General features: G+C 34.8%; 1 protein-coding gene and 1 pseudogene across 4 annotated transcripts in view; one reads left to right on the top strand and one right to left on the bottom strand.

The window, feature by feature from the left end:
- LOC141419719 (eukaryotic translation initiation factor 2 subunit 3-like) overlaps positions 1-17,657 on the bottom strand; it is a 57,530-nt gene that overhangs the window by 10,043 nt on the left and 29,830 nt on the right. For all 4 annotated transcript variants that reach the window (XM_074063192.1, XM_074063193.1, XM_074063191.1 and 1 more), the window contains 2 exons: positions 5,106-5,182; positions 2,370-3,718 (listed from right to left, as the gene is read on the bottom strand). In XM_074063192.1, the coding sequence (XP_073919293.1) occupies positions 5,129-5,182 (54 nt within the window). In that variant the 3' untranslated portion in view covers positions 2,370-3,718; positions 5,106-5,128. The remainder of the gene's footprint in view (positions 1-2,369; positions 3,719-5,105; positions 5,183-17,657) is intronic.
- LOC141420168 (small nucleolar RNA SNORA51) lies at positions 7,029-7,186 on the top strand (annotated as a pseudogene).

Genomic DNA, 17,657 nt, shown 5'->3' with positions numbered 1-17,657 from the left:
CTGGAACCCAATAAACAGAGGGTCTTCCCTTTCTTCCTTCTTTCTTTCCTCTCTCAATCCCTCTTTTCTTCCTTTCTCCATCCCTACTTCCTTCCTCTCTATCCCTTTTTTTTTTTTTTTAAATTTTCACTATGCTAGGGCTTAAACATTTCATACACCAAGGTTATTGCCACTTCTTATCAATAGCCCCATAATTATTTAGAACCAACTAAAACCTGTTTTCAAGATTATTAAGGGAATTTCTGCAAAACTTCATTACATCTATGTATTTAAAACAGTCCACAATCTTGATATCTCTTAATTACAAGATGGTAAAAAAACCAAAATTCCTTAAAAAAATCACTAAGAAGACACTGTTTAAAAATTTTTATATTATCACTGACCTCTCTTAACTGATCTTCCGATTACAAACAATATCTATGTACAAGTGAATGTGTGTGTGTATTTTTTTCATTCACTGTTCGGGTCATAACTGAACTGATAACAGCAATAAACTAGTAAATAAACATTTATATTTGACAATAAAACAGTAATAAAAATCTTATTTTTATTAACACATCTGGAACCATCAGAGTCACTTTCTTTCCTAGTGTCTAAAACTACAACGAACAGGTTATTCTCCAAACACGATTTAGAAAATTTAGTCAGTTTACCAACAAAAATATTAAAAGCTGGGAAATGCTGGCTTACAACTGTAATCCTACCTACTTGGGAAGCTGAGATCAGAAGGATCATAGTTCCAGGCCAGCCCAGGCAAACAGTTCAAAAGACCTCATTTCCATAACAGCCAGAGTAAATGGACTAGAGGCAAGGCTCAATCAATAGAGCACCAAAATATAAGTAAGAAGTTTGGATTTAAAATCCTGTAGGGTTTGCACATAATATTCTAGAAATACTCTCTTTCTCCTCTGAATTCCCAACTACTTTTATCCTTCTTGCCTTATTTTATTTTTAAACATATGTTCTGATAAAGTCCTTAAGGAAACATGTAAGTGATAAACTCAACTGTAACTTAAAAATAATAAAGGATTTTCAGCATGTCAATACTGTGGCAAATTCTGTTCATTTGCAAGAAACAGTACGTTTTTAAAAAATAAAAGAAATACTGTTTTATGACATTCAAACTGTATCACATAACAAGGGCATTAATATTTTGCCAGCCACAAAAAAAGGGAAGGATATACGCTCTAGTAAGTTCTCACTCTTCCCTCAATTCAAAACTACCTGTGGTATGTAAATACATTCCCTCTTTAAAAATGTAGTTCTAAAAGGATAAACTCAAATTAATCTCAGCATATTAAAAAATACATATTTATATCAACTGATGTGATTGAGTTGTTATTCCAATTTCTCTGCAAAATACAATCTCATTTGAATAAAAATTTAGCCAGAGATACTATTATCTGTAATAATAGCATTAAGGAGATTGGAGAGTTTCAAGTCAGCTTGGCCTGCACAGCAAATTTAAAGCCAAGGCCCAATCTAGATACATAGTAAGACTGTATCTCAAAAACAAAACAGTAGAGAAAGAGAGAAGCAGGGGTCGGGTGGCAATATGTAAAGGAAAGAAAAAAAATTCAATGTGTGGAATAACTTTCCTGTTTTAGGTATTCATCCTCAGGCTTATCAGTTCCTTCAACTCTGAAACTCTTTCCACTTCTTGGAAGTGATATTCTAGTTCTGTTTCCCTGATTCTGATGGCTACTATAACTTTGCCCTCTTTTTTCTACTTTCTTGTTTATTCTCATGTTTTTAACTACCAGGTTTATGACAATGATCCTAAAATCATATTCAGGGAAAGTCCTAACATTTTTAACAGACTGCTGAGTTTTTACCTAACTGAAACCTAGCTTTCTCCCACCAGAGTAAATTGGTTTTTTCTTTCTTTCCTGTCATTGGGTTGCCAAATCTTGCTGATTCCTTCCTCATAATTTCTCTTTTACTTTCTTCATCACCACCCATTTTCAGCTTCATTATTTCACTATCTCTAACTTCTAAAATTTACTTTCTTTCCTCCATTTTCACAGGTATCGAGTGAGAGCTGGTGCTAGGTAGCAGAAAGGCAGCCCTAGAATCTGTAGGTAGATTAGTTCTCCCAAATGATGCACAGAAAACACATGAAGTTCTCTAAATTCCAGGGGCTCTACAATATTATCCCACAACCATCACTTACTGTTATTATTCAATTTTGCATTGTAAGTTGAGTAATGACTCAAATAAGTCTTAAGTGCTTCCTTCTCACTCTATTTTGACTCTCAACATTCTCACATTTTCTGGAAGGTGAGGTCTCTAAAAAAATGAAGCTTGGGTATTTGCCATTAATAATGCCTGTTTTTCATTAGTATGGCTGACAACTGCACAAGTATTACCTGCAGGAAGATGCTGCTGGTATCAGCGTCTTAAGATGTGGCAAAAGCAGCTTGTTCATGTATCTAAAAGTACGTCATTACAGATAACTAAATTAGAACTTTATTCTAAATTGTGCAATAAAAAGGACAAAGCTAAAGCAAATAAAAAACCACTAACAGCTACAAGTTTTAGGATTCTATTCAGTAAAGATAGCAACTTAAAACAAGGGTCAGCTATGTCATATCATGTCCATTTCTTAATGTATATTCCAAAGTGAGTCTGCCCACCTCTCCTTTTTGTTCTTCTTTACTAATATGATCAATTAGTGAGCTGAATAGTACATGTGACTGCTTATTTTCCTATTTCATCATCATAAAAATTGATCTAGGATCTAGGGTAGTAGCAGAGTACATAATTTGCTCTGGGCCTGAATTTGTCACCAGCATAGGGGTGGGACTTACAACAGGCAAAAAAAAGTGAAGGTTCTATACTCCAGAACAATTTATATTACTGTTTATCTATATATGTACATATATTTTTAAACTAACCTTTCTTGAGCTAAAACTGCCCCAATCAGAAAGAAACCATGCATTTAAGTGAAACAGGCTCCAAAAACGTACCAATAATTGTAATAAAAGTGAAAGAACATGCTCTGATGATTTAAATGAAACTGCTACACCTCTGCAGCAGAAATCAAGTAGAGAGATCAGCTAAATCTGAAGAGAAATAAATAGAATAATCCAAAGAGTCTGAAATCTAAAAAACAACGTGGTTCACACTAGTTAACAATTGCTCTGGAAATCTTTTTTTTTCCCCCCTCGGTGTTTTAATTTTGCACTTAAAATCAGTTTAAAACTCACTCCTCCAGTTCTAAGTTCCATGACACAGACAATAAAAATTAAGAGGATGAGATACCTGTCAAGAATTCACTTTTGCAAATTCCAGCTGCAGTTTTAAGAAAAGAAAAATCTAGGATTCTATTTCAGACTCAAGTATAGTTGGTCATTTCTGTAATCTGGTCTTAAGTCAATGCAGGATTGAGTATAGCGACATCAAAACTTATTTATACAAGTTCAAAATGTGAGATAGAAAATTGGTTCATTTTTCTCAACATCTTTTTATGCACTGCTGAACTAAGCCTACCACATAGCTTTTGTTTTTCTTGTTCATGTATCTGTAAGAAATGTGAAAGAAGTCAAATAAATAACAGTATTTTGCATATGTAAAAATTTCATAGATACCACTAAGATGTTCTCTACAAAAGGGACCTGGAAATTGATGCATCTTTACCAGTAATGAGAGAGTGCCTCTTTTCTCCAAATCTTGGTTAACCCTGGAAATTAGCAATTTCTCCAAATCTTGGTTAACCCTGGAAATTAGCAATGCATCAATTTTACTAAAAAAAAAAAAAAAAAAAAAAACTTATTCTGAACTAATTTTCCAAAATTGACCTTTATGCATTTTGCAAATCTCTGAGTTTATTTTTTTATTTTTTTTAATTGTTTTATTATTCATATGTACATACAATGCTTGGGTTATTTCTCCCCCCTGCCCCCACCCCCTCCCTTACCACCCACTCCACCCCCTCCCTCTCTCCCCCACCCCCTCAATACCCAGCAGAAACTATTTTGCCCTTATCTCTAATTTTGTTGAAGAGAGCATATAAGCAATAATAGGAAGGAACAACAAGTGTTTTTGCTGGTTGAGATAAGGATACAGGAAGTTGACTCACATTAATTTCCTGTGCATGTGTGTTACCTTCTAGGTTAATTCCTTTTGATCTAACCTTTTTTCTAGTTCCTGGTCCCCTTTTCCTATTGGCCTCAGTTGCTTTTAAGGTATTTGCTTTAGTTTCTCTGCGTTAAGGGCAACAAATGCTAGATAATTTTTTAGGTGTCTTACCTATCCTCACCCCTCCTTTGTGTGCTCTCGCTTTTATCATGTGCTCAAAGTCCAGTCCCATTGTTGTGTTTGCCCTTAATCTAATGTCCGCATATGAGGGAGAACATACGATTTTTGGTCTTTTGGGCCAGGCTAACCTCACTCAGAATGGTAAATCTCTGAGTTTTATGTTAATTTTTTCTTCAGTTTTTTGAGGGGGCACTAATAGGGTTTGAACTTGGTAGGCACTGCTCTGCCACTTGAGTTACTTCTCCAGCCTTTTCTTTTGTTGTTTTTCAAATAGGGTCTTGTTTTTGCCCAGGACAGCCTCAAACCATGATTCTCTATCTAAGCACCATAGCGGCTGGGTTTCAGACATGTTACTGAAATGGGGACTTGCTAACTTTTAGTCAGGGGCTGGCCTTGAACCTCGATTAGATCATCATCTCCAGACCTCATGTATTACAAGTAACTGATATTACAGACCTAAACCACCTTTCAGTGTTTTGAGATGACTTAAAACTTAACAATCTTCCTGCTTCAGTGGTAGAATTACAGGTATATCTTCCTGCTTCAGTGGTAGAATTACAGGTATTTATCATCATATGTAGATACCTTACTGATTTTAAAGAATTATTGTTATATGTTATTGACCTCTTGTCAACCATATACACATTTAAATTTCTTTTTAATGAGCTCCCACAGGATGTGTATGGAACATCTTAACAATATTAATTTCCTCACACAACAGTCACTCTTTTATTTAGGTTCTCTTAAATTTCTATAAGCATAGTAAACATGCATTAGATTTCGAAGTATGGTGTTTATTAATTTCTTTAACAAAATCAGAATTAGTCCAATGTTAGGTCTTTTACCTTGTATCCATGTCTATTTTCAGCTATTCTTTCATCAAAAAAATTGGTATCGATAATTTGATAGTTGTTAATAAGCCCTGTGGATAAATTATCATTTAATTTTCCTCTTAATTAACTGTAGATATAATGCAATCTCATTTCAATTTTTAAAAAAGTGAAACTTAACAGGCTCAAGGATACACAGCCAGTAGTGCATAGACAGAAAAACCTTTGTTTTTTTTTATTTAGTTTGGCAAAACAATCAAGTCTTTACTCTGTCCCGAAAACTGTGTATCATCATGTGGGGATTTAATGAAGTATATTTCTTAAATACTTTTCAATTATATTACTTTTTAATCTATATCTTTTACTCTAATTTTAATGATAGCATAATACCTTAATAGCTTTTTTTACCTTATCTGTATGTCTAAACCTCAAATAGTCTAAACAAAGGTTGTAAAAGAAAGCAAAAATTCTATCAGTAAACATATTTAGCACACCAGTACTTTCTAAAGTAACATGTACTCACCAGGGAATTAAAAGCTCATCCTGTTTGAAAATACTGAACATTCCTCCCTCAAACTGTAACTGGTTCCTTACAACACATTGTTTATGCTAGTCTAACTGATAAAAAAGATAAAGAAAATACAATGTAATTACATTATAAGGTGAAACATAAATGTGATGAGGTGGTTTACACCAGAAGGATGGAGGTTTGAGACCTCCTTAGGCAAAAAGTTTGCAAGATCCCATTTCATCCCAAAATACTCTGGGTGTAGTGGTGCACACTAGCCAGGAAGCACAAGCAGGAGGACTGTGATCCCAACCAGCTTGAACATAAAGATCCTATTTTTAAAATAACAAAACTAAACAGGACTGGAGGCATGGCTCAAAGTGTCCCCACTTTCCAAGTCCAGGCTTGAATTCAACTCCCCGTGTTGCCTAAAACAGTGAGGTGGGTAAGACTTAAAAAAGAAATGCATGACCACAGCCATAACCGCTGACTTACACACAGATTTCTCTGGCCCACCAATTACAACTAGAGAAAGATTCATAACAATAATAAAAGGAGAGCTTTTTTCCCAAAACAGAAGTAGGTGAACATCAAGATCAGAAAAACCTGTTAGGCCTGTAAAGCAGGCCTGTAATCTCAGGTACTTTGGAGGCAGAAACACCAAGAGTTAGAAGCCAACCCTGGCAAAGTTAAGACGTTATCGCAAAACAATACAAAGAAGAAGAATATCAAGTGGTGTAACACATGCCTAGCAAGCTTGAATCCCTGGGTTCAATTCCAGTACCACAAAAAACCAAAAGAAACACGACAAAAGATCTTAGAAAATTGTCAAATTTCTTGAATAAATAACTGCACAATGTAGCTCAAATATGTGAAATTACTTACTGTTCTGTGCTATCATAATTCTTGTCAGAAAAACTATGCCAAATATAACTTCTCACTTGCATTTTTTTATTGGGTGGGGGGGTGGAGTTTCAGAGAAGTAGTATACTGTTACGATTATAGCTAAATTTCATTTTTAAAAGACGAACACATTTGTAGGGTGTAGTGCACCTACATATATGGGAAGACTGTAGTTCCATGCCAGCCAGTGTGAAAAGAATGCACTGCAACAAGTAAGTTGAGCATGGTGTGCCCACTGTTAAGTCCAGCTATTTACAAGACACAGGCAGGAGAATCTGAGACAGATCCTGGGCTGAAGAAAGAAAACCTTCTATGAAAAATAACTAAAGCAAAAAAGGGCCAGGGGCATAGCTCAAGTGGTAGAGGATCTGCCTAGCAAGAACAAGCCCAGGTACCCCAGAACCAACACACCAAAATAAAAAATAAAAAAAAAAAAGAGAAACACACACATGCACATAATTTCCTAATTTTCATCTTCAAAAATCTCATAATTCTATTTCATTTACAGAAATAAAATCTCAAGATATTTTTTGCTGGTGCTTATCACAGATTGTGTTCATACACTGAATACATAGAGAAAGGAGGCAAAGTAAACCCACCCCATACACACTTCAGCCAAACCCACCCCATACACACTTCAGCCAAGGGCCTGAGCCTGGGCTATATTGTGAATGGGGACCCAAGGGTGGGGGAAAAAAGGTATTTTGTCACTATGTCACTACATACTGTAATATTTTAAACTGGCTTCCATTATCTAGATGACTTTCACATAGAAATCCTCAGAAAACACTTAAGTAACAAGTCAGTGTTTTAACATTGTTCTTCATTTTTCCAGTAAGTAATTTAATAAAACTTGAGTCATTTTTTTACTTCATCTATCTTTCTACTCATCTAATTTTATAATAATAGCACAGTGAAATTTATATCTTTGTTTTCTGACCATCTAACTTTATCTTTAAATAGATGCTTTAAAAGAAATAACAAATGTTTACTGATATGTGCCCACTGTTGGCACACCCAACATTTAATGAATGTTGCTACACTTCAAACCACAAACAGGCCACAAAACACCGATGGGAACCGGTAATAACCCACTATCATCAATAGATAGGTTCTTCAGACAAAAAGTCAACAAAGAAATTTCACAATTAAAATGACACCATAGAAGGAATGGGGTTATCCACAGAATATTTCATACAGTAGCAGCACACTAAACATTTCTCTCAGTAGCCACTGGAGTGTTCTCCAAGACAGGTATTCAGGGGGACAAACCAAGTCTTAACAATATAAGAAAAATAAAATTACTTTCTGTATCCTGTCAGACGATAATGAAACAAAATTAAGAGTCAACAGAAGAAACTGCAGAAAATAACCAAACACATTAAGACTTAACAACACGTTGTTGAATGATCAGTGGTCCCATTGAAGAAATAAGGTTAGAATCAAAAAGTTCCTGGAATCTAACAGAAATGAAAAAATAACCTACCAGAACCTCTGTGATACAGCAGAGGCAGAGCTAAGGCAAAAGTTTATAGCTGTGAATGCCTACATTAAAACACAGAAAGACCTCAAATAAATGACCTTCTGATGCAATTTAAGTTCCCAGAAAAGCAAGAACAGGCTAAACCCAAAGTTAGCTGAAGTAAAGGAATAATAAAAATAAGGGCCAACATCAGGAAAAGAGAGCCTCCCCCAACTATACAAAGACTCAACAAAAAAAAAGTTGGTTCTTCAAAAAGATAAATAAGACTTACAGACTCTTAGCCAATCTGACAAGGAGGAGGGAAAAGAGGATCTTTAGGGACTACTTTGAAAACATATACTTAAAACTGAAAAGTCTAGAAGAAACTGGTAAATTTGTAGATGCACATGACAAACCAAAATTGAACTAAGAATATATAAATCACATAGGCAGAACTGTAGAAAAGAATGAAATTGAAGCACCAAAAGAAAAACCCAGGACAATGCATTCACTGCTAATTTCCACAAAATCTTTAAAGAAGTAACATCAAAGTTCATCAAACTTTTCTATGAAATAATAAGGGGAATGAATATTACCATACTCATTCTATGAAGCTAGTATTATATTCACACCAAAATCGGACAAGGGTGCAACAAAAAAAAAAAGGAGGATTACAGGTCAATCTCGTTAGTAAACGTAGGTGGAAAATTTCTCAGTAAGATACTAGCAAACTGAATTCAACAACGCACCAAAAAGATCATACTCAATGATCAAGTCAGTTCCCCACAGGGATACAATACTGGTTCAACATATCCAAATCAATGTAAGTAGCAAGGACAAAAACCACACAATAATCTCAAAAGCTGCAGAAAAAAACCTGACAAAATTTAACATCATTTTACGATAAAAGCTCCAAAGAAAATAGGAATAAAAGGAATATACCTCAACATAATAAAGGCCAACCTATAGTCAATATTATACTAAACAGAGAAAAACTGAAACCTATTTCTTTCAAAGTGAGGAATGAGTCAAGTGTGTCCACTCTTCCCATTCTTATTCAACCTAGTTTTGGAATTCCTAGACAGAGTAGTAAGACAGGAAGAAATAAAAGAAATTCAAATAGAAAAGGAAGAAATCAAATTATCCCTATTCACAGATGACATAATCTTATACTTAAAAAAAAAAGAAATCCAACAAAAAACTCTTAGGCATCATAAATATTTTCAGTAAAACAGAAGGACACAATTAGATCTAAAAAAACAAAAAAACAAAAAAACTAGCTTTTCTGTATACCAACAATGAACAAACTGCAAAAGAATTATGGAAAACAATCCCATTTACAATAGCATTTGGCAGGGGGAGGGGGGGGGAGAGGGCAAGACTTAGGAATAAATTTAACAAAGGATATGAAAGACTTCTATAATGAAAACTATAAATCACTAAAGAAAAACTGACGAACATATTAAAAAATGGAAAGATCATCCATGATCATGAATCAGTACAATGGAAATGGCTATACCACCAAAAGCAATCTACATGTTTAATGCAATCCTCATCAAAAACTGATCGAAAAATCTATCTTAAAGTTCATAAAGGAGCACAAAAAACATCGAATAGCCAAGGCAACAATGAGCAACAAGAGTAATGCTGGAGGTATTGTATCTGACTTCAGGCTATATTACAGAGCCATAGCAATAAAACAGCATGGTACTGGAACAAAAATAAGACAAGACCAATGAATGGAACACAGGACCCACAGACACACAGCTACAGCCATCTGATTTTTGACAGAGGGCTCCAAAACATATGATGGAGAAAAAGATAGTCTTTTTCAACAAATAGTGCTGGGAAAACTCTTTATCTGCACATAGAACAATGAAACTTGCCAAGTGAAGGTGGCTCACGCCTATAATCCTATCTATTCAGGAGGCAGAGATCAGGTAGATTGGGGTTTGAAGTCAGCTCTGAGCAAACAGTTCTCTGGATCCCATCTTGAAACTACCCAACATGAAAAAGAGCTGGTAGAGTGGTTCAAGTGGTAGAACATCTGCCTAGCAAGTATCAAGCCCTAAGTTCAAGCTCCAGGGCTCCCAAAGAAAATAAACAATAAACCCCACTGAAATTAGGTTTTTGTCCTTCACCCTGTACTAATATCAATTCAAACTGATTCAAATTTTAGTGTAAGGCAGGAATCTTTGAACATACTGGAAGAAATGGGGAAAATTCTGGAACATATAGGCATACTCAATAACTTTCTAAAAAGAACTCCCATGGCTCAGCAAGTAAGAGAAAGGATTAACAAATGAAACTATCTGCACAGCAAAGAAAACAGTTGCCAGAATGAAGAGGCAGGCACAGGATGAAGAAAATTCTTTGCCAGCTACACATCTGACAAGGAACAATAGCCACAATACATAAAAAATTTAGATCAATGAACCTCTGAAAAATTAATGACCCAATTAAAAAAATGGGCAAATGAACTGAATGGAACTAATTTTTCAAGGGAAGATGTATAAATGGCCAGTAAAGATAAGAAAAAATGCTGAATGTCCCTGGGTCATCAAAATCACATTAAGATTTCATGTCACTGTAATTGTTAAGAACACAAACAATAAATGTTGGCAAGGATGTGATACCGTCAGTAGGAATGTAAATTAATAAAACCACTGTGGAAAGCAGTGTGGAGGTTCCTGAGAAAACTGACAGAACTACCATTTGATCCAGCAATACCATTCCCGGGCATATATCCAAAGAAAAGTCAGTCAGGATACAATAAAGACACACACATGCACACTCATGTTTAATGCAGCACTACTCACAACAGCCAGCCTATGGAAACACTATACTCTACAACTGTGTGTATATATATGTATGCACATTACACACACACACACACACACACACACACACACACACACACACACAAAACAGGCTGGCAGTAAGAGTTACCTAGGAAGTGTGAGGCTCTGAGTTCAAACCTCAGTGCCACCAAAAAAAAAAGAAAAACGAAGAATGCTGGAGGTATCACAATACCAGAATTTAAACAACATAATACTATGTGAGTATAGACTCTAGAACCCCATGGTCAAATTCAAATCTTGCTGTTAGCTTTATAACCTAGATATAATCTCTAGGGCTTCAGAATTTCATATCAAAAATAGAGTAAAACTTCTCTCAAGAAGTTGATTAAATAAATTTGTAGCAACAAAATAGAAAACAGTGCATATGTACCATGATGAAAATTAAATGTCATGGAAAGACAAAGAAATAAAACACACTAAATGCAAGGATAGGTCAGTAGTAGAGTGCTTACCTAACATGCACAAGGCTCTGGATTCAACTTTAGCACCACAAAAAGAATAAAAAGAAGGACAAGGTATATTCACCAAAACTGTTAAATCTACATGTGTTTGACATCAAAGACGAGGAATTTGAAATTACACATATACATATGAGAATATGATGTACCCTTTGAGTTGTATTCCATTATGAGTGGGGAGAAAGATTAAGTAAGTCATAGAAAAAAACGGTAGAAAAAAATTCAGGTAAGTATTCTAAATATTATTTTAAAAAGACAGCAAACTTTAAAAAAAATTATATATAAAAAATTTAATTGTCTTATGTATATATATACAAGCTGGAGGCAAGGTTCAAATGCTAGAATACCTGCTTAGCAAATGTGAGGTCAAGTTCAAAACCCCAATACTGCCAAAAAATAAACAAAGCAAAGCAAAACAACAATAAAAGGCAAAGGGACTGGACTCACAACTCAGAGTAATTGCCTAGCATGAATACTACGTCCTGGGTTCAATCAACAACAGGGGAATAAGAAAAGAGAAGAAGTTTTTTAAGGATGCAAAAACCAAAAGCCATTCATGAAAACACTAAAGAGCTTACTTCAAGTAGTATTCAACAAAACGTTATCAAAAATAAGGCTTAAAAGAAGCCACAAACTAAAGAGGTATTTGCAATGTAATTTGTAAACAATTTTTATAAAGAATACAAAATAATATTAATAAATAAGCAAGAACCAACACAAACAATTTACTGAAAAGGACATTCATACAGCCAATAATATACTGGGAGATGCGCAGGTAGGAAAGCTCAACCTCATCAATAATCTGATTAAGAACAAAATTAAAACTTCTATTAGATAACACTTAACCCCAAAATTCTAGAAAATTTTAATATGTCAAATCTTTAGTAATGATACACAACAGAAGCGCATACACAACAGTATCAATAACCACTGGAGAAAGAACTTAGCAATTCTCAGCTTTGTCGACACTGTACCACTTCTGATTGTTTTCCAGGGTATCAATTCCACTTAAACACAGGAACATTTGTGAACACAAATGTTCACAGCAGGATTGCTTCAAATTTGCAAAACAGAAACTAAAAAGCTAACTGAACCGAAGAATGGATATGTATTTACAAAGTGTATGGATAAATTAGCTCTTTCTTAAACTTTATCTTAGGTCTACTTTACAACTGAAGATGTGTATTGTATTTATTCACTTAAAACTGAAAAATCATGACCATATAAACAGCATCTGTAATGAAAGCATTTTCTAAATTAAAAAAAATTAATATTATTACAAATCACTTTAATATGTGGTTTAAAAGAAGACAGTTGGGTATGGGTATGGTACCCCTGTAAATCCTAACACTGTAGAAACTGAGGAAGGAAAATCATGAGTTCAAGGACAGCCCAGGCAACATAGCAAAAATCTATCTCACAAAAAAAAAAAAAAAAAAAAAAGGAATTTAAAAAAATCAATTAAAAAGATATATCTTCTGTCTGCTTTCAATTTTTTTGAACAGCCATTTGTCAGACAGTCTCTGGAAAACTCCACTATGCACCAACATTCATAAAAGTATCAGTTTTTTAAAAAAGAAAAATTAGTATTTTCGTGAAAATAGTTTTCTTCTCACAGACACCCTGAAAAATTGTCAAAGATTGTTATGAGTACTTGGGCAACATTGTAAGAATAAACTAAATTCATATTTAACAAGTGTAAATCTTATTCAATTAAGTATAAATAATAAAGCACAAATATAAAAAAATCACACATAAATAAAATAAACAAAACATATACTTGTTAAGCCACACATACCATGTCTGAGGAAAAAAGTAAAAGGAAGTACTTAAGCAATCCTTTAATTGCTTTTGTAGGGTTTTACTTTTTTTTTAAGGTGGAACTAGTGTCTGAACTCAGGCCTTCATTCTTTCTAGGCAAGCACTCTACCTCTTGAGGCAAAATGAAACACAATGAGGCAAACTTATGAAACACAATGCTATAGTTTATTACATAAGGGTACTTGTTTTCAATACCTTCAAAACAATTTATAATTTAAATGCTTAATATACTGTTAATTATGTTAACTTCTTAATATTTTTTAAAAGCCTTCAAAATTTCTGTGTGACCAGGAAAAATCTCTCATCAAGGCAGTAGAAAGCAGTTCAAAGTCAACCCCAGGCAAAAATGCAAGATCCTACCTGAAAAATAACTAAACAAAAAAAGGTCGGTGGGGATTTGTCGAAAGTATAGAGTGTGTGCCTAGAAAACACCAGACCAAGTTCAAACTCCAGTATGAAAAAAATGAATAAAAGAAAAAATTTTTTTCTACCTCGTCCTGATTTAAATGCCACTTTAATCGAGGTTCGGTGTCATATGCCTATAATGTCACCACTTGGGAGACAAGGGGAGATGGATCATGTATAGCCTGGGCTACAGTGATACCCTATCTCAAAAAAAAAAAAAAAAAAAAAAACCTGCCAGACACTAGTGGTTCACGCCTATAATTCTAGCTACTTGACAAGGGTGAGACTGACAGGTCTATAAATCAAGATCCGTTCTAGCAAAAAGTCAGCACATCTAACCAATGCCTGGACAAAGTGGCATGTACTTTGAGATTCCAGGCCACCCCAAGCAGAAAAGGTCTGCAAGACCTATCTTGATGAAAAAAGCGGGCCTTATAGCACAGGCCTGTCATCACAGTGGATGATGGGTAGCATAAAATAAAAGAGGAGTGAAGTCTAGGCTAACCTGGGCAAAAAGTAGAGAACCTATCTCCAAAAAAACCAAAGAAGAAAGGGTTAGGATGTGACTCTAGTGGTAGAATAAACACCTGACAAGAAAGAAGCCTTGAGTCCAAACCCCAGTACCAAAATAATAATAACCATCACTACCACAACAGTAATTCTGGCTAGATTTGAATTGGCTGCCAACAGTCCTGTCAGTTGAAGTAAAGAGCAGTGATGAATAAAAGAGAAAGTTATTGATCTCCCTGTTTTGACTGGGTGCTTTCACAAATACATGTGGTACACATTAATATTTTTACTCAATTTCCAAAAAGTTTCTGGTTGGCTACTTAAGTTTCAGTTGGAGATGTATTAAACTCTGTAAACTTCTAATTCTACTAGAATTAACAAAGCAGAGTAAGAAACTTCTCTACAATAAGGATTTTTCATAACTGAGGGAAGAACACAAAAATATAACAAATTAAATACTAAAGATATTTACATTACTCTGTGTGACAGAAGAATGAGTCTGAGAAAACTGTAGAACAGAAGGAAAAAGAAAACAAAAATTAAATAGGCAAGAAGCAGGAGCTATTTTAAAAACTCTAGAACAAAGGAAATTTTCCGTAACTATTACTAGGTATCTACTATGTATTAAGTCAGCCTTCTGAATATGGAAGAGATGTTCAGTTAATGGAAACACCAGTAACTGATGAAAAGGTGAGCATGAAAAGGACAGTAAGGATAAGAAGGAGACTGGAGAAAACACAATATAAAGAGAACATGTGTTACCTGCCTAATAATCCCAGCACTAGGGAGGCTAAAGCAGAGCGATGCAAAGTTCAAAACCAGCCTGACCCATACCAGGAGACCATATCTCCAAAAACTGAAAGAGCTTAGATAAAAAGACTGATAGAATTAAGACGAAGTTTTTGTAAAATGAGCATATATGTAAATATTTAAAAGGAAGACAAAGGATCAAGAGAAAGTCAGGGTAGAGCATAGGCAGAATAAAAGTACTTAGAAGGAAGGCAAGTACCCCATCAACTGAAAGCACAGAGAAAAAATACACAGAGGAAAATCTATGTAGAAATAAAGGAAATCCATAAAGTAGCAGATATCAAGAACTTACATCAGATGGCCATCTAGAATTATAAAAGAACAAGAAATATGCTAGGGGACTGGGACTACAATTACAAAAAAGAAGGTTTGTAATTTCTAATCTGCACAAATATAAATAATAATAAACTGGTTAATTAGTGAAAACATAAATAGAAATACAGCTAGCTTATTTCTAAAAAGTACTACAAGTTTTTAGAAGGGAGATAAGCTGTACAAAGTTTAAATTAAGAGTCTAGTACTTACCAGGGAGGTACTCTACCACTTGAATCACACCCTCAGCCTTTTAGGTTATTTTTTTTTGATAGAGTCTCACCTTTTTGCCAGGGGTTAGCCTAGGGCCTTGATATTGCTACCCATAGCATATTGTGTGGCTGTGATTATAAATGTGAACTTTTTGGTTGAGATGGGGCCAAACTTCTGCCTGGGCTGGCCTTGAACCAGGATTCTCCAAATCTCCACCTCCCAAGTAGCTCAAATAAAAACCATCTAACACTATTCCCTCTTTACTCCCACCAAAAACACTGTATTTTTTTAAAAACAGGAAAGAAAAAAAAAAAAGGTGTCTTAAAACCAATACCTCATTTACCCAAAACACTTGGTTAGTAAGGTATTCCACCCATCAGTTTTCAAGATCATCTAGACCTCTCCCTTCAGGCAAAGAACATTGTTTATATTTAGTCATTTCTATAAGAAACCCTTTAAAGCTACATTCTTACCTGTCCTTTTAAATTATGCTTGAGTCTAATTTAATCTTGCACATCCATTACGGCTGTAATTGGAATAACCTGCTGTTGTACTGTGTAACACACAATTTTATCTTCTTTATAGCTCTTCAGCTGTCAAAGATAGAGGGCAACTACTTCTACAGTCAACAAATAGAAAATGCATTAGCAAGTTATCAAGTCAACAAACAATGCATATACAACTTGCTTCTAGTCTGTTTATATTTCTTGTAATGCCTCCTTCTGAACAGTAACCTGTTTGTTACCGTAAATATGCCAATCTCGTTTCCTTCAGTACTCAAGGAACATAACTGCTTTAACCTGTTACTGTCTAGGAAAAACGGAAAACTTGATTTTTATACCATATAATTGTAGGAAATAAATGCTGCATGTTTTCTGAGACCCCTATGTGTAGAGCATTAAGTTAAATATGAGCTTTAAGAGAAGAAAAGTAATAAAAAGTGTTATTCTTATCAGGTGATACTGTTGTCCGGCAAGGCTTGCCTAAGAACAATGAAAGGAACTGAAGTTTTAAGAACTGCTTTAACTAATTCTACTTCTCAATACTTAATTGATGGACTTTATGAATTTTTCCCTGTAGTTCTCAATCATGACAGTACATTTTCCTATTAAACTTCACATTTATTTATTGTGATACTTTGCAAATATGGAACAACATCCAAGAAACAGTAACATTTAAAAAATATTCTAGGACTGGAGGCCTGGCTCAAGTGGAAGGAGTACCTGCCTACTAAGAGCAAAGTCCTGAGTTCAAACTCCAATATTCTCGCCGCACCCCATACACACACAAAGCAATATTCTTGACAATATTTTAGAAACAAAAAGTAATCAGCTTACTACTTTCACTCATATTTCGCAACTATGAAACTTTTGCAATGGGAACAACACTTCTTGAAGTCAGAATTATAAACTGAGTATCAACCACATCTCAGGTTTGCTGTCACTCTACAACTCCCAGTCACAAACTTTTCTGGTCTGTACTACCAATCTGGTATGTTGAACATCAAGTTTAGCCAAATTGGAAATAGAGGCTGTTTCCACTGTACCCCACCCGACCACACACCACCAAGTTTGAAGTCAGAAACATGAACTTGTTAGGCAGACTCTCTACCATTTCAGTCAAGCCCTCAATCCTGCCCCACAGTAACTTTCTTGTAATACCTTTTCCCTACTCCCACCTCTACATAAAAAAGTTTACCCACTGTATTTATTAACACCATCCTATTAAGGAATATTTTTCTGATGCTACAAATAAAAGCAGCAAACTTTAGGCAGACATGTATTACAGCACATTTTTTCTTACCACTTACCATAAAGTGTATGAACACATGGTTTTGCTTCACCAGCAACATGAGACAGCATGCAATCCAAAGCACTTTGAGGGATAAAAATTCAAAATTCAACTTCAAATACAGTAGAAAAACTTAAATAGCATCGTGGGTCCATGACGTTGCAAACATGTAATTCAGTAAGAAAATGTGCTTTTCCAGCGCCTTTTTTCTTTTAAAAAGTTTATGGTTCAAATGAGCTCTTGGAGAGGTTCTCCAACCTGAGGATGTATCTTTAAAAAGTTTTTCTTTACCAAGCACAATGTGCAGAATTCAAATGCCAATACTGTCAAAACCCCAAATTTCCTTCACTTTAGTACCATGTAATTACAGTTTCCTTCCATTAGTCAAGAATATAAGAACTTTCTTCCCATCAAATTCTACTTTTATATATCATGCATTCCTGGGATCAGTGACTGGCGAAGAATCGCACCTAAGTCATAATAAACAAGGGTTACTTCACTTAACGAAAAATA

The sequence above is a fragment of the Castor canadensis genome, chromosome X (genome assembly GCF_047511655.1).
Source record: "Castor canadensis chromosome X, mCasCan1.hap1v2, whole genome shotgun sequence".
Classification (NCBI taxonomy): Eukaryota; Metazoa; Chordata; class Mammalia; order Rodentia; family Castoridae; genus Castor; species Castor canadensis.
Note: the sequence above shows the minus strand (reverse complement) of the source record. Positions and strands in the feature narration are given on the sequence as shown.